A 23,810-nucleotide genomic window follows, 5' to 3' on the forward strand; every position below is an offset into this window, starting at 1 on the left:
CTTCTCCAGCATCGCAATTAATATGGTGTGTTATTACAGTTGTGGTTTTTGGTTGGTTGGTGGGTTTTTTAACCTCAGTACTTCATTTATCAATACATTTCCTGCATTACAAAGATATCAAATACAGTACCTGAGTCGATTCTTATCTGCAAGCAGCATGTGAACATATCTTTCCAGGGAATGTTCATTTAATGCACAGCGCAACCAAGCCCGGCCTCTACCAATATCTGTAGTAATTGTCTTCAGCGAATAAAAGCGCTGTTGTTCATGTTTATTCAGAACTTCTTTCACATAGTACCAAAACACTGGCTCTGGAATTTAAAAAAAATAATAATAATTAAAAAAAAAACAAACAAACAAAACCACACCCACTAAGCTCATATCTGAATGCATTTACATGCAATTTCATAAACAAGCAGGTAATGGTATATAACTGAACAAAGGTGAATCATTTACCATCTTCTTATAACTCCAGTTAAATAATTTATTTATTTCTACAGAACTTGGGCTATTTAAGCCCTTAGAACTTTTCAGTTACATCAGTAACTGTAAATGCACAATAAAACACATACATATTCCTGTTTCTTAACTGAATAAGAACATATTTGAAGGACGTATTTATTACAATTCACCTCTTAGCATTTTCTCAGGGTGAAAAGAACAACCAAACATCATATAATTCACCTGTAAGACTTTGGACTCATTACTGTATGGTATAGCTTGGCAATCATTAGTTATTTATGTTGCACCAAATACATACTGCTTGAAAGTATCTTAAAATATAACAAGAACGGACACGTGGCTTTGATTTGTTATAAAGAGAATTGCTTAAACAACTAGAATGGTTTGAAAGCTGTTAATCTATACAGTTAGTAACACACTGAGAGATTGGATCTAAGGCAAATAGAATAGTTTTAAAAGCAAAAAAAAATTGAGAAATCCAATTATTACAAAAAAAAAATAAACCACATCAATCTCTCAAAGACGATATGCAGGTATTGCTTTTGACAGTTTAATGAATGTCTTTGCTCAACAGTTTTTTTAAGTTAACAAAAAAGGGAAAATAATTCTATTATATAAGTGAATGGTGCACTATCACCTGAAATATTATGCTGGCTTTTGATCATAATCTCAAGGTAGGGAGCACAAAGTAGATGTTTAAAGATGGGTAAAAAATTGCCTCAAAGATAAAAAAAAAAATCACCCAAAAGAGAAAACAGATTGATCCTGCCACTCCTTGCTTATCACTTTTCCCAATCTCTCCTAATGCAGAATAAACTTTAAGAAAAAGCTATCCATGACACTTCTCTTTCTCTCTGCTAAACGAAGAGCATGCAGTCAGATTTTGGATCGGTTTTCACTACAGCTTATGACTTTTCTTGGTGAAATATGCTCATTTGAGGGGTTTTATTGGGGTTTTTATTAATCTCTGCTGAAATCCAAATAAAGCATTAGATCAGCAAAGTTTGTAATACAATTTCAAAAACCTAAACTCTTAACAAGCAAGTTACTCATTAACTAGTTTTGCCAAAGAGACCTGACAGCTATGCAAGAATAACCCAGAGCTCTTCTAAATTAGACAAATGTGTAAATCTCAGGACCAACTGATTGACAACGTAGCATGCAAAACTAAAGGTATACTTTGCTGAACTAGGAGCTCACAGGCACATTAACATGCAAACAATAAGAAGGTCCATTGAACATATAAGAGCATTCAAATATCGTATGTCCCCATATTTTTTTCCATTTCAAAAACAAAACACATTTACATGTAAAAAAAAGTATTCCTTAAAACACCAGATAGCGATTTAATTATTTCATTGTTTCTTGTGACCAATAAAACTCATTTTTCCATCCTGCAAAAGCTCTAAACAATACTAAAGTAGGAATTGAAAATACTACAGGAATAGAGAAAATAAGCAGATTTCCCCTTGCGCTGAGGGTGAAACAGTGTTTCTTGGCATTCTGATTATTTACAGACATCAAGGATTTTGAAAAGCTTCAAAATTTGGACTATCATCAGTTTTTCGTCAAAATCTATCCAGTGGAAATAAAGAGCATTCCATATTCTACATCCCGCCATGACATACTTTATAAAAACAGTAACGTAAGTGGCATTTTCAAATGACTGAGTTCTCTTCTTTGAGACAAGCATTAAATGAAAATCCAAGTCCTAATTGTTGATATTATTTTTCATAGCAAACAATCCAATACTTGTTACTCAGAAGAAAGGTCATTTTAATTTCAGTAGAATATAATTTGTACTACTGTACTGTAGGCAGAGAAGACATTGATGTTATGCAACTCACCCAGACATTAGTCACTTTGTGAAAATGGTTTATTTAACTTTAATCATATCACAGTTCCGATAACTGCAATATCACCAATTGTTAATCAGCAATAAACAGCTGGCATGTCTCAAGCTGAGAGCATAGATATCAGTCTCAAGTCAGGTTCGGTGCCTTCTTATGAAAAAAAAAGGTAAAGAAAACAATTTACATTGTGCATTTCCATGTCTGTTCTGTCAAGTAATTAAAGAACAGTCTCATATTTGTCACTAGTGTCTCATAGTAGAACATTCTTTGCTATAGCTGGAAATACTAGTTCTTTCACTTTAAATTGAGAGTATCATTAAATGAAGTTTATATTCCATAATCCTTAGTCTATCATTTTCATTTCTAACCACAGCAACTAATAATTTTCCCATATTAGTCCTCAGCATTACTCTACAATGTCCTACTATTCACAAGCAAGCTACGATATACAAAGTAGTAATATAAGATTAAAGGAGCTGTATATGCCTGTAAGGACCATGCCATCACACTGATTTTAGGAATTTGCTTACTTGAATTTATATTAAAAAAATAAAATATTTTAACTAGGATTTTTAGGCCATAGTTCCAAAGAACTACTGCTGGACTTCTTATTTAAAACTTTCATTTTCATTTAAAAAAAAAAAAAAAAGTAAAACACTGAAGTTCTTAGACGCAAAATGATGCTACATTGTTTACAGCCATTTGAAAGTACAGTTTGTCATGAAGTATCTGTAAATTTCAAGTAAAAACAACTGCTGAACAATTTTATTTTTCAATTGTCAAAGCCTGAATGTATAGCCTAAACAGCAGTATTCCACTATGTTAAAGAAAAAGATGACACCTGTGATTACATCAGACAGAATATAAACCATACTAGACTCATTTGCCTCAAAATGATAAAAATATAGAAGTATTTTGCAACTGCTTTCAGAAAATAAAAAGCCAACACCGTAATTTGCAAGGATAAATGCAGTGGAACCCAATAACTCCCATTTAAAAAAAAAAAGTTTCTCTTACTAGTCACTGTACAGCATTGAATTTGCTGCAAAGCAGCCACATTTTTGTTCTTGAACTTCCACATATTGTTTAAGCTTCTTAAGAAGTCAAAATAGTGTTTCCTTCCTTCTTCCACTTCCCAAACATAGAAAACCTTCCTGATTATCCCCTTTCTCCACATCATCTGACTGACAAGCCCCAAGTAAGACACACATATGAACAGACAGATGAATTGCTACTACGTTCCCAAGTATCAGAGATGCACCTTTCTACATCAGACCACTAAAACACTAAAGGACCAAAAATTTCATACACACTTGATGCTACTAACAGGCAAGAGAGAAATCATAAGAATTGTACATAGTGTCTTCAAATTTAAAGAGACACAAAATTTGCATAAATCAGAGAGGATGTAACAGGGGAGAACATTCTCGGCACCAAAGCATAAGACTCCCAACTGCAAGCTGGGGGGATAAAAAGCAGATGGGAAAATCACTACGTGCTGAAGAGATGGAAACCGCCCAGAGCCTCAAGGAGACCACAGAGTATCTAATCCCCAATTATACAAGAGAAAAAAAGCACACAGAGGAGACAAAAAAATCGGTAAAGACTGTGTAAACAGCTGAATTTTTCTCACTTGTTCATTTCGAGTCCGCAAAGTGTCGAGTCTTGCCCATTACTAGGTAAAAGATGTAAACATGGGAAACTCACTAACTTCTCTAAAAGCACAGCTATTCTGGCTCCCTAAAAACGCTAAGTCTGGAGGGTCTAGCCCATCAGCAGGGTCAGCACACAGGACCCAACATTTCACCCTATCATACACAGAAAAAGTTTGTTGTTACAGCAATTTAAAAACACCGTTACATCAAACTATACATTTTGTGTTAATGTTATACCCATGATATGCAGTTGTCTGGTGTAACTGTAAGTTATGGCTGGAGATTAAATGTAGTAACAATTCTAGTATCACTGAAAATATTTAAAAAAAACCAAAACCAAAACCCCACTACATGTTACATTTACACTTGATGGAGGTTCAAGAGCTAAAAAGAAACTTCTTTATATTATGTGTACCCTATTTAAGAAAAAAGATACTGTATGTTGAACTTCGCAACAAAACTAATGAAGATGAACACCTTCAAATATTTTTGATAAAAAAAAAAAAAAGAGAAACTTCAAGGTGAACAGAAGGCAACAAAAATTAAGGAATCTTTTTCTCTACATGTGGAGAAAGTAATAAAAAAATCTCCAATCAAGATAAGTAATCCAAGTTTTTTTAAAAAAAAATTATATCAATGCTTAGAAGTTAAACATATGTAATGCTATAGAATATGGCAGATAAAGAACAAAGTAAGAAAAGGTTAAGTATGAAAATGTTGTCGTAAAAACTTAACAGCACAATTACACAATATTTATCCCTATCAAAATTCAAAATAAGTTTGCCAAGGACACTATTCATGATGGAACTGTAGGAAGTTCAGATTTCCAAACACAAACATTTCTAGAAAAACTTGGCATAAAAATTAAACTAGATTAAGAAAGCAATAACCATTTTCACTTCTTAACGACAGTCCAAGTATCAAGCATGCTACCAGCAGTCTGCGGTTTGGTGTACTGCTTAAAACTTAAACAGAAATTACACCATTTGCTTGCACTTATCAACTGTCTAAAACAGAGAAGTTACAATTAATGAATTACCTGTTTCAGTTTTACTGGAGAAACCTGCTGCCTGTTTGATTGCTGCTGCTGTTAACGCTAATCCTCGGCTCCTCCGCAGACCATGCTGTAACACAGCTTCAAACTGAGCACACAAACAAGTGACTCTGCAACAGAATTTTTAAAGAAATCACGTGAAAAGAGCAATCAACTATGTTTCTATAGAGTAGGTTTACTCAAAATCTCTGAATAGAAAGTTCAGAGGTGAACCATTACTTTATACGTAGTGAAAGACCCCTTGTACGCACTAATGGCACTATTTGCAAACAGCACAATCTATTTATACCCACAGTCTCATCATGACTATCCAAAGCTGGGGCACAAATCACATTCAGAAGAACTGGCAAGGGATTTGAGAAATCATCCTCACCTGCTATAGTGGTTATTGGTCATGTTGTTTCAGCTTCAGACTATCTACTTTTCATGTAATGCAGCTACATTTTCACAAATATACTTCATACTACACACGCAATGAATGATTTTCTGAAAATATCCTATAACTTCCTATTCAATTTATACACAATTTTGTTAATTTGCATTAGTACACTATAATTCATGCCTAGGAAAACAATTAAACATATATTTTAACGTCCTTCAGAAATCCTAGACATAGGAAAATAAGAAAGATTTTTTTTCTGGAGATGTGTTGAATCTTCATTTTTTGATGTTGTTCTCTACAATACTATTTATAAATTTCCTGATTTCTGTTTCTTAAACATAACCAGTTAATAAATCAATTTTCACACAGGTAGAAACACTGTAAACTAGCAAAGTTTTTAAATTCAGCCTGTCAAAGAAAGAAACATTATTGTAACTTACAGGAAATAATAAGGCTTAAGGTATAACAGACACAAATGCGATCTGTTTGTTTGAAATCTTACATTCTCTAAGTTTTATTTTTGCCATTAAATAAACTATAATCAAAACTTAAGCTTTGAGAAAGTTGTCACCTGGCTGCTAAAGCTGATGACTAAAAGAAAGGACAGACACTTTAACTAAGTTCAAGCAAATAAATAAAAACAGTCAACAAAGTGGCTCAGGACTCTGTCCCGGCATTCCAGAAGTACAGAGTTCTATACAGGGTCACAAAAAAAGCTCAAGATCTCAGCAGGAGCACTGACAGAAAAGGAGGTATATTTACCATAGCTGCCCTGGACAGAAGAGCTTTTAACACATAATGCTTTCCAGCACATTTATGTTAGGAAAACTTTACTAATAAAGCAGAATATAATTCAAACAATACTGAAGATTATTGTGGACCAGTTGTGATTAATTTCTGTCAAAGAGACTGCTGCTGTCAAAAACGGAAACTCCAGCAGATATATTACCCGCCCCCCCCAGAAAAAAAAGAAAGGAAAAAAAAAAATTTGATTCAGAAAAAGCAGAACAGAAACTAGGTTCTGTGAAAGAGCTCATATTATTAAAAACCTATGCACACTGAGAATCAAAGCAAGAAAACTTTGCAGCATTTTACAGGAAAATTCAGCAATTAGTAAAACATTTTTTTTTTTTAAATCAGGTATTCTCTAACATTCAATACATGTAGTACATTTACTAGATAGTATCACGAAGGTATGTTAAATTAACAAACACAGAAAACCATGGAGAAGTCTAGTGTACATAAACATAGTAGAACTCTGAATAATTATAACGTCAAAGACAAAAAAGCACTGGGAGAACAAAACTTGGAGAATCATGAATTCTACTGGATTTTGATCTACATTTGGAGAATATCCTGATTTTCAAAATTATCTCACAATATTCAGCATAATAACAACCTCAAACACCATGGAATTTAAAAAAAAAAAAAAAATGTAATTTCCACTTCCTTTTTAATCCTGAAACTGCCTAGCTGTAATCCATTATTTAGCACGTCTAATGAATTCTAAGGAAAATATTTATAAGTAAAATTTGGCCAGCATTATATCTTCGGAATCCTAACTCTCCTTGTTTATCAGAAGACAAACGCTAAAGGTCACCATTCAAATTATTAAACGACTGCAGCAAAGCAGTTGTTCAAGCAAACTGAGCAACAAAGCACAAGTTTGAGATCCAGAGGATTTGCCCTACACAGGAGGTACGTCCTTCTAGCAGAGTTTACACAACCTACTGCAAAGGCAAACATCGGCAGTACGTTGTCTCACATAAACTAAACAGAAAAGATTAAATTTCTCTCTCTAGTTGATGCTTCTGTGCCAAAAGCTATAGTTTCACAGTCAGTCCAACCACTGGGTGCTTCAGCCCCACCATTCCTTTATCCCATCTGCGCCTTCTTGCTTCCTCCCTCGCACCAGCTTGTCCCACAAACTGTGGTGAACAGACCCTGAACTGAACTGTTTCCACCACGTTAGTTCAATAGAACACTATTTCTCTTAGTCTATTTCCCCAAAACACTGTAGGCTGAAACAGCCAAGGGCAGGACAGGATGACAGCAGCAGCCAAAAGGCAGACTGCAGCATTAGCCTGGAGTTTTACACACAGATAATGTACAGGAGCTGCACTGCAAGCTGCTCCTGAAAGGAGATGGGTTTGCCCTCTCATCCCTTTTTGCTTCTTCCTCCTCTTCTGCACTTCTAGCTTGCTTCTAGCTGTGTGATCTTCCCATCCTTGCAGCAACTCTAGCATTCACAAGACACGATGAATTTACTGACTTAACTCACCAAAACAGCAGAAAGTTATCTTTTGCATTATTTCTTCTTTTATTAAATTCAGAGGGGACTGGATGATCACCAGGCATTGCTTAAAAAGGTCATGAAACCACACCCTTAGACATGTTCTTAAAGACTAAATTGGGAGGAGATCGGAGGGAATTTTATGCATCATTTATAAATCATCAACAGTTAGCTTCTTCCCAAAAGGCAGAGTCAAACTTCAATGACATAATAAAAAGGACAACAAACAACTGCATTTAATCCTGTACGTTTATTTATCTGAGATTCTTCAACAGGACAGATTCTGAGAAAGACTCAATAGGATACAAAAAGCACTGCAATTTCTGTCTGCCAGTCATCATCTTAAAAGCCTTAGAAACCAACATGCCATATTCAACAAAAAACACAACTAACAGGAATTAAATGTCGTTTTTTCACTTACATTAATAAAAAGAAACAATGTCTCATATAGAAAGAAGAAGAAAAACAGGTTTAAAACATGTCAGGAATAAGAAAAAATTAGAATGACAATTTACTTAATGACTATGTGCTAAACACACTTGACACTTAAGTGTCAAGCTTGACAAAACGCTGGTGTATTGGTAATAAATACACATTCATTTTAAAAGAGGTTTTAGGGAAGATAAGTTCTGCCAATCTCACGTTTGGACCTCCGAATTCAATGCTTTGTCACGAACTCTGCAGCCACTTAAACACTTGTAACTTCATTCAGAAGAACACTCTTTGTTAGGCTGTCAAATTTGTAACGAGATGAAAAATTCACAGTCCCATGTCAGTGTTTGTTTAAACAAAAGGAGCTGGGTTTTTTTGACCATGTCAAGTATTTTGTGCCACACGCTTTATGTCATTATGGTACATAATCTAAGCATGTTAAAAGTTTCTTAAGACTATTTTACCTGCTATCAGAGTCTGAAGCAATTTCTTTTCTTCCTCCAAAACGTATCTGACACTGCAATAAACAGATTTTAAGAAATTTTTGTTACACTAAAAAACTCAATATTCTGAAATATTTCATATATAAGAAACAAAGTCATAACAAAAAAGGAAGCAGTAAAAAATAAGGCATTGACAAATACAGCCTGCAGCCAAAAACGCTTTACAGCATCATGTTCCACTAACGGGCTACTCTTGCAGTTCACATACATTCCTCCTAGCCAGAACAACACACCTGCAGGTCCTTCAATAAATTTAAAATTGCATAAAAATTACTACTTTTGAGTTTTAAATGTACATCCACAAAAACAAGCACTGCTCCTACTCAGCTCAGTGCTACAATTAAAGAAGAATCATTCTTTATAAAACATATCATGGGCTTACTTTTGAGGCATTCTTTTTCCTCCCAAACTCTCCTAAATTGAATCCAGTGTATGAAATTCTACTTGCTGAACTTCATGTTGATGCAAGATACACACATACATAAATAAATCCCATCTTTACCTGTATTTTAACCATTCACTAAAATCCTAGTGTAAAGAAAAAAAGCTGCTACTGTAAAATATTAATCAATTTAGCCTTTCCAGTACACTACAATTTAGTTCAGTCATATAAGTACTACAAACATATATATTTATAATATATGTTACATTATTACTGTATATATTTATAATATATATAAATATTACAAATATAAGCTGTCAAGAACAGTAATTTTAAACAAATGCTGTATAATAGCTGTTTGCTAGCAGACACAAAAACTCAGTAGTGTTGTGTAAAAGATAGGATTTCTTCTTTGTCTGGTAAAGAGGAGAAAAAAGGGCAAAGACAGTTCCTGCTAGTACTGACAACTCAGTCAGTGTACTGTAGAAATAGGTATCAGATTTCTTACCTGTTTAACTGCATCCAGTAGCCGTTCTAGAAGAAACTGTCTTTTAGTATCATTGTTCTGTGAACCTAAAATTCAACAAAATGATATCATTTTAAAATAAATAGTTTGGCTTTTTTTTTAAATACATTCAGGCCAACATCAGGGCCCTGAAAACTTTCTTCCCATGTCAATCATTCCATTAAACTTATTAATAAATTTTCTCTAAGTAAAATGATGTAGTATAATTTATGTTTTGAGGTTTCAAGTAGCCTTTCTGTAATATGCAGGTATACTGTTTGAAATACCATCTAGAGTCTTATTTTAGTAGCATTTTGGTTTCATGATACAAGGCATATCACGGCAACATCAAATACAGCACAACTGTGCACAATCAGCACAGCTTGCCCCTAGCTACTTAGCACAACCACCTGTGAGGCCATATTGCAAACCTGGAACTGACACAGTTTAAGATTTTTTAATTTTTTTGTAATTTTTTTTTGGTTGGTTGGATTAGGTGTATGATGGAGCTCACACTGCAACCCATAAATGTTCATAATGAGACAAATACCAGGGTATCATATCACCGTAGCACAAGAAAAGAACAGAAAACGAGAAAGAGACAGCAGGAATATCTTCTTACTGTCATACAGCCTTACTGCAGAAAGAATTTTAAGTCAGGTGAACATAGAGCAATTGTTACAGTAGATCCCTTAAAATTTAACTGCCAGCATAGTTCTTCCTGATTAACACCTGTAAAATCTACTTGGTTACTATAAAAGCAACTACACAATATAATCTTTAACTTCTCAATCATTTCAACAACAAATTGCATAATGCTTTGCTTGTCAGAATATGCTTTATAAACTCTGGTGAATTTGTGTAAAATTTATTGTTAAACCAACCTACATCCTCTCTATCATTTCTTTATTCTGAGCATAAATTCAAAATACCCTTCCAAAACCTCTGTGACCTCTCTTGAATTAAAGTCACTCTGTTCTTGTTTTCCTCTCAAAGAACATACCACTAACATATGCATAGACTGAAAGCCAGTTACCAAAACTCTGCATTAGCAAGTTCCTCCAGATACAGAAAATCAAACAGCACACAGTAAATCCTCTAGGAAATAGAGATGACATCAAAGATACGTGTCTCTTCCTCTTGCTGTCTGACACTGCAAGGTTGCAAGGTCCCAATCCCAGAATTTCCTATCTCCATAATCCCATTCAAAGTAGTTTGCTCCTAAACCAGCAGGAGGGGACAGACTTTGTCCTACTGAAATTATTCTGCTTTTGTTTCATCTTAAGTATGGGATTAGCAGAAGAAAAGCCCCACAGTATATCTAGAATGCACAACTCCAGAATAAAGACAGCAATACGAAACGTGCAAATGTAGCTGCTAGCTAAACAGGCTTCACAATGCTTATTTAGCAGATTACAGTGGATTTTCAAGAAGTAACGCTTCCAGTTTTGAGCTCTGACTCAAACTGTGCAGACATGTGATGTATGAGGTTTGGTTCTGCTAGTTAAATACTCCAACATGTGCAAACTCAGGTGGAGATGCAAACAACGTTCCATGCTAGCAAAGGATTCCAGAACCAAACACCACGCTAAGCAGGTTTTAACTTCCAAACAACTATGTCATTAGCCCACTGTGAAGATAAGGTTAAATTCATATGATCACTACTACTCCACTTCCTGCTTCTTCACAGATCACAATTTTACTAAATTATATTCAGTGTTCTTACTACACATGCATTGCCAAAAATGGAGACACATGCCTACACATCTAAATGCCTTGTAATAAATCACCTAACCATAAAATAAGGAAAACAAATAAATCCCAACTTTTAGTGCAATCCCTCATGCACAGTAACACTGAACAAACACAAACTTGCAGATTGTCTCTACTGTTTCAAAACTCTTTACTTTTACAGTCTTATGCTATTCACATACCTGCAAGAACAGGCATAACGCAACATTTCTCTTTATATTAACAGTTTGAGACTACTTCAGAACAAATGCATGTAATTAATAATTTCACAACCTGAAAAACATCTATCAAATAAAAATACTACGTATGTGGGTGAAGTTTGTCTTCCAAATGCAATACATGCTAGTTTTTAAATTCACATCTCTTTGGCACCTTTGTATCTATTTGGTAACACAGAAATGGTTTGCAACTAGTTGTCTGTGAACAACGTTAAAAAAATGCGTAAATACAGAAAATCTACACATTGTCACTATGCTAACTGATGTTCTAACAGACTGAAGCATATGATCTCAAATAGCCTTAAATTTACACAGAGCAGGTGCAGTGTAATGTGTATTTCATCTTTATTTTACTTGTAAATTTGTAGTAATTACAAGTATGACTACACATGATTAGAACCAATAATTTCCATAAGCAGCTCAGATCACCTCACCATTACCAAGGCTATGAGGCCACAGAATGCCTATACTGAGGGCTGGCCAAAGTTTCTGCTCAACGCACGTCTTCAGAGTTCTTCCATTGCTGTGCTTAACATAGAAATTTTGCAGGTAGAAGAAAAAGAATATTCACAAAGTCTAACGATTTTTTAAAAAATGGAAAGATTAAGTTGTGTGTTTTTTTAAGCAGGGGATATATTTTTCTTTGTAGTAAGTGTAGAAAACGTAGCACTATTTAGCAATGATTTTGTTTAAAGTAGATGGAAGGTAAAAGTAAATCTCTGCCAAGCCTATTTAAGATTTCGCTCTTTTACAGTCTTCATTTCCTAAATGAAGTCTTTAAAAAAAAAAAAAGCACATTTTCAGACAAGAACATCCATTAAGCGTGATCAACTCTGGTTGATTTAAAGACTAACAGTGTATTACAAACTGACAAAAATACCCTTCTAGTGATTCAGAGTAGTGTTAAAAACTGCAGAAACACACATACAAATACAAAACATAGAACACATGAAAACGGCATTACTCAGGAAAAAGGCTATATTTAGGCTACTACAATAAAAAAGGAAGTTCATACACGAGTCTAAAAATAATTATGAAAACATAAGTACAAGGTTGCAAAAACTAAGAAACTTAAAAGCGACTCCTCCCATCAACATCTACTCAGCCAAAAACTGTTAAAAATAGGCTCAGGTACTGCACCTGCCTCTGTGACCCTTGTCATTTTTCGTTTTCAGCCTCACACTTTCCTATTTTTAAAACAAACTTCTCTCCATACCCTGACAGAAATATCCACACCTACGGCAGAAGAAAACTGACTATGCAAGGAAAGGAAAACAGGATTTTCATCCAATTCTTTATAGGTACAGCTCTCTTCAGCACCACATGTAGCATATAGGTTAAAAAAAATAAATAAACATCAGACTGCTCTTACATACTCCTTTAAGTTTTGCATGCAAAATTTCGGACTGCAATTCCTTTTGCTTGCTCTAGTACAGGTTCTAAGGGTACAAGTTTAAGACAAAACAAACACAGACTTAATTTAAATACTACCTTGTACTATATTATTATGATTCTACCGCCTCATCCCAAATTAGTCACACTTTTACGCTTTTTGAAATTGTCAGTTAACAAGACAACACTCCTAATTCTTGACAAGTACATAAATCCAGTATTGTTGTGTTACTTCTCTTTAAAGTTTACCCTATTCAACATTGTTCAATAAAATGAGTTGTAATTAGTAAGTAGCTTTAGAAATATTAAAGTAATGCTCAAATCAACAGGAAGTTACCTTCGCATCCACTACAAATACACTGTAGCTAAAAAAATACACGTTAAAACAATCATAGACATTAGGGAAGGAGGTTCTTACTATGTGTTAGGAACAGCCCTCTTACTTTTAAGGGCTAAAATTGGGCAGGGAAATAAGTGTAGACAGTGCTGCTACAGCCGCTAATAAAAGGACGTGGTTAAATCTGATGATGTTAACATTGGCTATATCCTTTACCTGAAACAAGCATGACAGTGAAACACACTTCCCTGTCCTAATCTGTTCCACCGACATTATTCTGCAAAAATATTGTACAGCATTGTGTAACAGTAAAGTTCAGAGAAGTGCAAAATTAGTGTTCTTTTTGTTATTTTGCCGTCTAATCAAAATTGTTGGAAAAGTCATGCAAGTCTTGTCAAGGGTTACACATGGGTAGGTCAGCCATGCAACTGAACTACCAGCCTTAATGTCACCTTAGGCATTACTCTATTTCAAGTAATTAAATGTTTTATCTCCTCATAAATCTTTATCTCCCCATTGCTTTAAAAAAAAATATTAAAGGTATTAAAAATAACTAAATGATGAGGTCTTATGCCACAAGAGGTGCCACTTTGCCTTTTGAGTCACAGAATTCAAACAGAGCTCCTAAAGATGAGTCTCCCAGGAAGATTTAGGCTGATCTGCACAAATTTGCACAAGGCTAGTCCCAGCCTGAATTCATCATTGAAGGGCTGAGGTTTTCCCTATGAAAATGCTGACTCTGAAATTCTTCAGAATTAGGATTTAGTCTATTTCATGCCAAGATCTGAAACATTTGAGAAACTTTCTTTTTCCATGGTTTGAAAGATTTGACTGTCACTTGCACTTTTCACAACACTAATTAACGGTTTTCCCCACAATAATCTTTTCTTTCCCCCTCATCTCTTCTTCCATAAAAATCTTTTGTTTTCTTCTTACCACAAACGTAAGAACAAAACAGAGAAAAACACAACTGAAGTGTTTTAACTTTCATTTTTGGTTTTATTTTCAGAAATGACTGCCATTCATACAACATGTAGCATTTAGTTACTCCAGTTAACTCCTCGATTTTTTTCTTACTATCTTTGACAACAGATCTCACCATGTATTAAATCGGGGTGGGAGAAAAACATACAATCTAATTTTCCAGTGCAGAGTGTTGTCTGCCACTTCCATAACTGAATTTGCATAAGCAGAACGAAAGCATTTACTAAAGCACCTCCCTTACTAAAAAAAAAAAAAAAATCCAAATAAATCCTGCCAATGTGTTTTAAGACATACTAAGTGCCACCTATCTTTTCTATTTACAGGAAAAATATATTAAGATTTCTTCCTCCATCCTACCAAATAACTCCCCGTGCTGGTCCATTCAAGTGGTCATACTTCCTCCAGTCCTAAAGTTTATGAGTCTCAATTCTCACCCAAAGCTTTTAAATATTTGCCCTCACAAACACCTCCAAAACCTCAGGATTGAGCACACTCACACACACTGCTTCACTGTAACACAGAGGCCAGAAACGAACACGTCCACAACCGGCACATCCTCATCAGGACCAAGTGAGAGAAACAGCAACAACATACCCTAAATACTGGAAGGGACCATTTCTACCACTAGTCATGCTTCTCACCTCTCTTACCAACCCCATGTTAGTAAGTTCATATTTTATTTTTTTATCATTATTTTCTCTTGGTCATTTATTTTCTCGGTTATATTCCCCGTGATTTTGCACAGTTGTGCAGGAGATGCCCAAAACCAACACCGCTTGTGCTGTGAGCCAGTGTCACGCTCGAGTGCGGGCTCCAGGACTTAAAAGGAGATAAAACCCCACTTCTGGGGGGCTTCGGGAGCCAGGACGAGGAGCGGTGATGCAGGCAGGGGCTGAGCCCTACCCCGCACTGCGGGGCCGCAGAGCCCAGAGTCTCCGGTGCCTCACCGCGCCACAGCCCCATCCCACGGAGAGGCAGCAAGGGGGAGACAGGGGCCTCGGCCCGCGGGGGACAGGGCCACGCCTGACCGAGCAGGCAGCGGAGCGGCGGGGTCCCCTCGGGCGAGCTCTGCCCGCGCCAGCCCCGACAGTGCCCCAGAGACCCGGCGGCCCCACCGAGCGCGCCCTGGTAACGGAGAGAGCCCCGCTCGAGCCCCCACTCACCACTCATGGTGGCCGCGGGGCTCGCGCCCTCCGTCTGCCGGACCCCGTCCCTTCTACCCACACAGCCCCGAGCTGGGCCGGCCGGCCAGCGCCCGCACTCCGCCCCGGAACCCCGCCCCGCCGGCCCGGAAGGTAAACACCGCGCCGTGCCGGCGGGGAGCGGCTCTGCGCCCGCCGCCGCCTCCGGAGCCGCGTTCCCTCAGGGGCGCCGAGCGCGGGCTGCTGCCGGGCGCGCGGCTGCTGCCGCCGCGTGCCGCTCCGAGAAAAGGGCGCGAAGCTGCTCGCCTCCTTCCGCCGAGCGGCCCCTCCGTCAGGCGGCCCGCGGGGATCCTGTGCGATCCCTCCGCTTCCCGGAGCCTGAATTCCGCGGGGAAATGAGGAAACACCGGGCAAATGCAAGATGGGAAAAGTGGAGATAAAACGTTCTATACTGTCACATCAGCTAAAAGTCCTGAAAGGTTTATGTTTCAGAAAAAAAAGGGTACAGAAATTGTGAAACCTCTAATTAAAAAAAAAAAAAAGACAAAATAATGCAGTCGTTTTCTTAAACATTGCAGACTCGTTTTAACGCATCAGCTCGCTCGTTTATATTTGCACACTCTCAATACAGTGCTGTGTATTTGCCACATGCTGCTGCACCCTCTGTGGAGCAACAGAGCGTAAACTTTTTTTTTTAAGAGTTCCTAGATCAAGTAATACTAATAAATCTAATAGCTCTGTAGGCCTACTTCAGAGGTTTTGGCTGCGTGTGGCCAGACCTGCACGGCTAACTTGTAACTGGCCCAAACTCTGTGGTCAGCATCCCAAAGGTGCTCTAATAGTCATTGTTCATAGATTTTGTGCAATAATCTACTAGTCTTAAAACATTTTAACTCATCATTCATGCAAGAACCTGAAATAGCAAGTTATCTACAAATAAAAATATTATTGTTGCTTCTGTTCTGGCAGTTTTTCAGGAATAAAACTGATCTAATGTTAGGAAAATAGCATTAATGCTTGGGAGGTGAGGTGACAAAGTACATTCCTTATTTTAGGCCACACAGTAGCCTAGCATGACTATGTCTAATTAGCAGTCCTTTCACATATAACGAGAATAAGTAAAAAAATCAGTAATATTAGAAAGAAATCTTCATAGAATACAGTCTGAAAAACACTTGGCACTTAAAGGAAAGTCTGCACCATCAGGAAATACAGTGAGATTGCAGGTGTGGTGCTCCACGGCACCACACCCTCCCTTAATGTGACCCCTCCCTTAACTGAGGGGCACTCCATATCCATACTCTACAAAGGTATTCATCGTTAGAACTTTCCTATTTCAAGCATCATAAGAGCTATCTGAAATTATTCTTTACAAGACTGGGGATGTAACGTGAGTCTTCATTTCTGCCTCTTGGAACATTCCTTGTGTATCATCAAGCAATTTTTGGCACAAGATCTGAGTTTAACATAAAATACATATTTGCAAACTTCTTTATTGATGGGTTTGTATATATCCAGCATAAGCAGATATAATCTCTAAAGGTAGAAAAAGCCATCCTACATAGGGACTTTCAGAAATTAAAAATTCCAGTAACTAGTTTAGTACCTGAGAACAATGTAAAAATACTTGACCAAAGAGATACTAGAATTAGAAATAATATGACAATATTAATGAAAGCTCAATGGAAAATCTGTAAGGATGATGTACTAGCCTTCTCCACTGACTGCAAGTATTAAGAGCTATACTGGAATAACTCATTTCTCATTATGCAGTAAAAAATATACTTCTCTCACAGTCACTCAGCACCCAGAATATAGTTGCAGTAATCAAAAGATTTTGTGGTAACTAGAACCGTAGCTCCTTCTTCTGTAGCTGGTAATGGAAATGAAGTTTCAAAGCCAGTCTGAGGTTTTACCAAGCCACAGTCACTGCAAGTGCATTCTTCCACTGAATACATTAATGTTTCACTTTGAAGTGAGTGTCTAATTCCTTCTGTACTCACACTGCCTTCAGTATTAGCCTTGAGAATGTTATTCAGCTCCACAGAAGAGCCTGCAAATATACAGAAGTTAATTTAGTACATACATCATGCTATACCAGACACACCATTTTTAAAGATCCAAATTTCATTATGTTCCAACTATGTTCCTAACCTTAGTGAAAGTTTTAAGATATAGTGAAAGATTTAAGATGTAGTTATATATGATAATCTTTTGTTCTACGACATTACACCCCCTATACTTCAGGCTAAGCATTTAAGTAATCTAACACATATTTTCTAATCAGTTATTATTGGCTGAATGCTCCACAAATACTAGTATTCGTGAAATGCAAAAATATCTTAATTTTTTCCACCTTCCCAAAATATACCATATACACTTCTCACAGGCTAGAATATTAAGTAAAAATATTTAATGTCTTATAAGATGGAAAGCTAATATTGAATGTGTATCCTCTACCTGGGCAGAATTCCTTTTGCATTCAATGAGAAGAGGATGAAACCCTTCTGATGATCTTTTGTTCTTGAGGGTTCATAAATGATTTCTCAAACACCAGCAAGTAAGCCAGGTATGAATACGCAACACAACAATCCTGACATGATCCAGAACCAGCAAAGAGAGACTGCTGCTTTTACATCTTATTATCTGGATATTTTATCTCCCAATGCCTTTAATAACTTCATTGACACTATTTGAGGAATACGAAACAATCTAACAAAGACAGGTATCAGAATCTGCAATATAAATTATATGCAAAATTTATATATAGTAAGAGTAGCTAAAATGTACAATGATCTAAAATTATTTGATAAAGAATCTTATTTATTCACCTGTGTTTTTCAGTTTTTCTTTTAGTTGCTTTAGGTGCGTCCTTTTAAACAAGACCATTAAGGTGAACAGAGTGAGCATTAAAATTACTCCTAAGCCCAAACAAATCCAAAGAACTCCACTTGAATCAGTACCTTATGAAATAAAAGAGATGCATTAAATTAATTGTAAACAATAACCAATGAATAGGAAACATGTTGAACACATAAAACTTTTCTGTATCAAAGGAGCAACTTCTGCTTCTATTGAGTGACAGCTCAAGTAAAGCTTGAGAGCTTTAAAAATTTACTCTTCTTAACACACATACTCATACAGGACACACTGCATATGTCTTTAACATTTTTGAGCCCATATATTATTCTGATAAACTCTTTCCAGATTTTAGATTTCTTTAAGTTTTTATGTTTCCAATTCTATGTAAAATACAACATGAAAATGACCAGCAGAGCCACAAATATTGAAGAAATATTACTTACCCTTATCACAGTAGCTTTCACATGAAGGCGGCGGTGTACTAGAACATCGAAGATGACAAGGCTTACAAGAGAGCAGTAAATTATCAAAGTATTCATTTTTGGGGCAGTGCGCCATCACAGTCAGTAATTATGGAACTGAAAAGCCACAGAAATTGTAAAAGAGTGAGGATCATCCACAAAGGGCTTCTCAGTTTTAGCAAATCTAAGAACAACTAGCAATAATGGTTAGATTTCGATCACAGCTCCACTACACAGTATCACGTAAAATAAAAAGGATTTAACTCTGAGGCCCCCAAGGAATTACTGTTCCTTTTTTGGCAATTCACAATTGTAGAAAAACTGACCAGCTGCACCAAGATAATTTTCAATGTAAATTTTGTCTGAAACAGAAAATGGTTATTTATAGAATATATTTCTTGAACAGGTGCTAAACATTACAAACTATAGAAAAGCAAGAAGATCTCCAAACAGGAGCTGATAATAATTTTCTTGTCTTTAGAATTTTGTGGGTTTTTTCATGGTGATGGGCCGCAGTAATTATATTTTCCTGTAATATGCAAACTATGCAATGCTTACTTTTTGTTCTTTTTGTCCCTGTCCAAGGAGCATAAGACGAAAAAAATAAGAGGCAGGAGGCATAGCAGTAAGAAGAAACAACCAATTCCATTTCTAGGTTTGCCTCGGACTGATTCTGCAATTTCAGACAACTTCCTTCGTACCTGTTTCCCTGGATGGACAATAATATTTAGAACATATATGCTTTTTAGAATATACTCTTTTCTGATTTTAAATGAGATACTGTTAAAGTACAAGTTCAACTTGTACTTCATAATTGTGTTGTACAAAATACATTTAAGACTTTCAGTTATAACAGAAAGACAAAGTCTAGAGATTCAGTCACTGGGATATTGTTCCTCAATTCCAAATTGGCATCATTTATCTAGTATATTAGGTTTTGGTTGGCTTTTTTGCTTGGTTCATTTTTGGAAGGTTAGTTGGTTTTTTGCTTATAACCATAGTTACATGAGAAATTTAATAAGATTACATTCTAATTCTGAAGAGCTATATGAATATTTTACAATTTTAATTCAAAACCTTATCTGCATTTTCCCTTATTTTTCCATAATGCAGAACTGTCACTGTACTAAAACTGCAGTACCCAGCATGGAACTAGGCAGGCCATAGATTCTGTTCTTGCGGTAGAGCGCGTACGACAGCCTTCTCGGCCAGGTGATGGGGCACGCTGAGCATGCACAGATTTGTCTGTGTGAATGCAGCGAGTGGAACGTTTCTGAAAATGCATTTGTTCTTCTTCCAGGAAGAAAAAAGCCTTCAGAACAGATTGTCACAAAGAAAATAATTTTCACTGCTTACTTGTATCTTGACTTTATAATCTAATATAATTTATTTTAAATACAAAGTTAACAGGTAGTATCTAGCGAGTTGCAGTAACCGCCTCTATCCAGTATCACTGCCACAGATAGATTAGAATTACAGACTTGTTTATAGTTCTATTTCTCCTTGACATAAGTTAATTGCCTTTCTGACCAGAAAGAGAAACGAAAAATATTGTATAAGGAATTGTAATTTCATACGACATTACTATGTGAGAGACTTATTTTCCCATGAAATGCACCATGTTGGAATACACAAACTGTTTTTACTGGAATAGTCTAACAAAGCAATCTGTATTCTAGTCTCTAGCAGATGGAACTGCTTATTGTGGCTTGGCACTTGTTTCTATAGGCCAGGTGTACAGCTGTAGGCTTCTTGTTACGGGCTTTTCTCCCTATTCAAGATTAGTGGATAAACAGGAATTGACAAAAACTGATTTAGGCATGACGAAAGAAAATATGGATACAGACCATGGGTTATGCCAGAGATTTCACCAGGAAGCCAATGCTGGTGCTGAAGTCATAAAACTGGTTGTGATACATTCACACTCTAGGGGAAGAAACCTAAGTTATCACTAGAATGTCATTCCTGTTTCTGATGAAGCACCGTTTGGTAACTTACACATAGAGTTACTTGAGTTTTTGCTTTTAAGATGCTGTTAATCTTTTCAGTCATGGAGAGGATAATCACATTGTCAGGCAGATATTCGTGAAAGTATCTTCATGGTATCCATAGGTACAATAAGTGAATTTCAGGACAGAGAAGCTGGGTCTAATGCTTTAATCTTTTATCAGCATAATTCCATTTACTTCAGTGATATGTTCTCTAATTTTACTTAAATATAGTATTTTCCTGTGCCACAACTTTCCATTGTTCTGCATTTTTATATTCGTACCTATAACTTGTACTAAGATCCCTTATTATTTTAGAAAGGAAACAGCTGACTAATTCTATATTTGTTTTCCTCAGCTGGTTCCAACACTACACATCTGCAGGACAGGTACAGTCTTAACTATAGCAAAATTCGTTATGAAATCGACAGCTCTCAAATTCCAAAACTTTCAAACTATATCACAGCTGCTGAATACTTTTAGCATTATTTTTAGTAGTCTAGGGAAATCACATGTGCACTATAACAGATGAATGAACTAGTTCCTTAATCAGTTTCACACTTTTTTTTCCAGTTGTAACAGGGGTGTGGGAGAGGATTGTCTTTGTTTCAGCTGCTTTTGTTACAGTTTTCTTGCCTCATTTTTTTAAAATGTATGATAATGACACTGGTTTGGTTTGGTTTGTTGGGTTTCTTTTTACTTTTGACTGAACTGTATATTTATTTCGAACACTAGCTTTCAACAAAGCAGTTTTGCTAAATAGGTAGGTTTACAGCATTTTGGTATTAATTCACAGCTTCACAAAGAAGAAAAAGAAGTTCAGATCAACAGTGGTGAGTATTTTTGCTGGGAGATTGTGAAATGTTGTTGTTAAATAGCACGTAGAAATCCCAAGAAGGCAACACAGATAATACTAAGCTTGAACAATGATAATTGATAGTTAATAGATAGATAATTGAAGTTCAGTGTTGTTACCATGAAGAAAGAAACTTTGAAATAGTTGCTAGCAATAGGTTCTGTTACACAGAACACCTTTATGTGCCACTTCAGAATTATTTTTAACGGAAGAGGCATTCTATTGAGATATGTCTGTGACTTCTCCCATATGCTCCCACATTCTGTATCTCTGACCAAAGAGTAAAAAAACAATGCTTGGCACTCCAGAAGTCAACACATGTAGTTCTTGTACTGTTTTCAAAAAAACAGGCTTAAAACCAAAATGCACACAGATACTTGCAAGGTATCTTCAAAAGGTATTGGCTGAAGGAGGTAGCTTTCTCTGGAAAATGTTAGTCTAATTTTCCTGCATATCTGCATGGGTAATATTTAGCTACTTCACAGGAACAGTACAAAGTGACTTTATTAAAATTCACTAAGTGCTTTCAGTGAAAATTATTAAGCCCATGCAAAGTAGGAGTTCATAGAATCATAGAATACCAGGTTGGAAAGGACCTCAAGGATCATCTGGTCCAACCTTTCTTGGCAAAAGCACGGTCTACATAAGATAGCCCAGCACCCTGTCCAACTGAATCTTAGAATTGTCCAGTGTTGGGGAATCCATCACTTCCCTGGGGAGATTATCCCAATGGCTGATTGTTCTCATTGTGAAAAATTTTCCTCTTGAGTTCAATTGGAATGTCCTCGGGAGTAATTTGTACCCATTACCCCTCATCTTTTTCATGTGACTCCTTGTGAAAAGGGAGTCTCCATCTTCTTTGGATACTTTCTTCTTTAAATACTGGAACATGGTGACAAGGCCTCCCCTAAGCCTTCTTTTCTCAAGGCTGAACAAATCCAGTTCTCTCAACCTTTCTTCACATGGCAGGCTTCCCAGTCCTTTGATCATCTTTGGCCCTTCTCTGGTCCCTCTCCAGCCTGTCTGTATATTCTTTGTATAGCGGGAACCAAAACTGAACACAGTATTCCAGGTGTGGCCTGACAAGTGATGAGTAGAGTGGGATAATGACTTTATCTCTGCTGGTGATACCCTTGTTGATGCAACCCAGCATCCTATTGGCTTTCTTTGCTGCAGCAGCACACTGTTCACTCCTATTGAGCTTGTTGACCCCCAGGTCCCTTTCCACAGAGCTGCTCCACAGACAGGCAGATTCCAGCCTGTGCTGCACTCCTGGATTATGCTTTCCCAGGTGCAAGACCTTACATTTGTCTTTGCTGAACTTTGTTATGCACTCCTGCTCTACTTATTACTGTAATGTATCCTACAACTGATACATATTTGATATGATATGTTACTATTCATAAAAACTGTGAAGAGTGGGCTTAAAGAGAGAAATGTTGATCTAAAGGCAACAAAAGAAATAATAAGATAAGTCTAGAATGGGTATACACACTGCGTATAATACTGCCCCTCTATGTCCACCATCGCTACACCCAAATAGGATTTCTAAATTCCAGGGAAAATATACTGAAGTTGTCAACACAACAACCATGTAAATTAACTCTCAACAGTAAGAATACCTTCACTGGTGCAGTTGATGCAGACATGAGATATGATTTCATCTCTGAAACTTACAAATTTCACTTCTGAAACGTAAAGTTTCACCCTTAAAGAACCTTCTGGAAAGACGACCAGTTTTATAGCTCAGGTTCTGAGGTTCAAAGGGAAGTCTGAAATCAAACTTCGGGCTTCCGTGCTCTACTAAAGCAAAGACAAATACATCATTGATAATTTACAGGTAAGATACATTCCAAAAGATACTATTGTGAAGCAGATGGGATTAATCTTTTCTAGAAAACCACATGCTCTCAAAACACTGCACAAGAATTTTTCAAAAACTGTCTTAAATAACTCATGCAAGTCTAAGGTAGCCTGGACTGGTCTGAATCTGCTTAGGATGGCCTGATGAAACAAACAGTTATGAGTTCATGATGTAGACCTACGTTTTCCTTTCCAGATCATAGCATCTTTCTGGATGATCTCAAAAAAAAAAAAAAAAAGGAATACTATTTCAGTGAGATGTAAGATGCATATTCTATTTCTAAGTTTGAAGCTTTTCTCAAGCAGATTAAGAAGCTAACATTTGTGGAAAAGTAACTAAGGTCTTGATGCGTTCAGTAAAAAGAACCCATAGCAAGTAGACGACGGTAACTTTGTACAGCTTTATGTCCTCCAGGCAGTGCACATTCTTCCCC

The 23,810-nt window shown here is 36.5% G+C and overlaps 2 protein-coding genes across 3 annotated transcripts in view; both read right to left on the reverse strand.

The window, feature by feature from the left end:
• The window catches only part of SNX29 (sorting nexin 29), a 120,892-nt gene extending 105,461 nt beyond the window's left edge, over positions 1-15,431 (reverse strand). The window contains exons 1-5 of the mRNA XM_086622257.1: positions 15,368-15,431; positions 9,525-9,589; positions 8,596-8,648; positions 5,010-5,134; positions 131-311 (exon numbers count right to left, since the gene is read on the reverse strand). Of these exons, the coding sequence (XP_086478383.1) occupies positions 131-311; positions 5,010-5,134; positions 8,596-8,648; positions 9,525-9,589; positions 15,368-15,374 (431 nt within the window). The 5' untranslated portion in view covers positions 15,375-15,431. The remainder of the gene's footprint in view (positions 1-130; positions 312-5,009; positions 5,135-8,595; positions 8,649-9,524; positions 9,590-15,367) is intronic.
• A 1,414-nt stretch (positions 15,432-16,845) lies between these two features.
• Positions 16,846-23,192, reverse strand: TNFRSF17 (TNF receptor superfamily member 17). 2 transcript variants are annotated; one of them, XM_086622373.1, is made up of 4 exons: positions 23,136-23,192; positions 18,652-18,786; positions 18,178-18,309; positions 16,846-17,399 (listed from the first exon to the last, which is right to left on the reverse strand). In XM_086622373.1, the coding sequence occupies exons 2-4, from the start codon at positions 18,764-18,766 to the stop codon at positions 17,143-17,145; spliced, it is 504 nt and encodes a 167-aa protein (XP_086478499.1). In that variant the 5' UTR covers positions 18,767-18,786; positions 23,136-23,192; the 3' UTR covers positions 16,846-17,142. The 2 variants fall into 2 exon arrangements, with proteins under 2 accessions (XP_086478499.1, XP_009980674.1); XM_009982372.2 differs by lacking the exon at positions 23,136-23,192 and having other exon boundaries at positions 18,652-18,949.
• Positions 23,193-23,810: the final 618 nt, after the last annotated feature.

This window comes from Tauraco erythrolophus, chromosome 17, assembly GCF_009769465.1.
Source record: "Tauraco erythrolophus isolate bTauEry1 chromosome 17, bTauEry1.pri, whole genome shotgun sequence".
In the NCBI taxonomy this organism is placed as follows: domain Eukaryota; kingdom Metazoa; phylum Chordata; class Aves; order Musophagiformes; family Musophagidae; genus Tauraco; species Tauraco erythrolophus.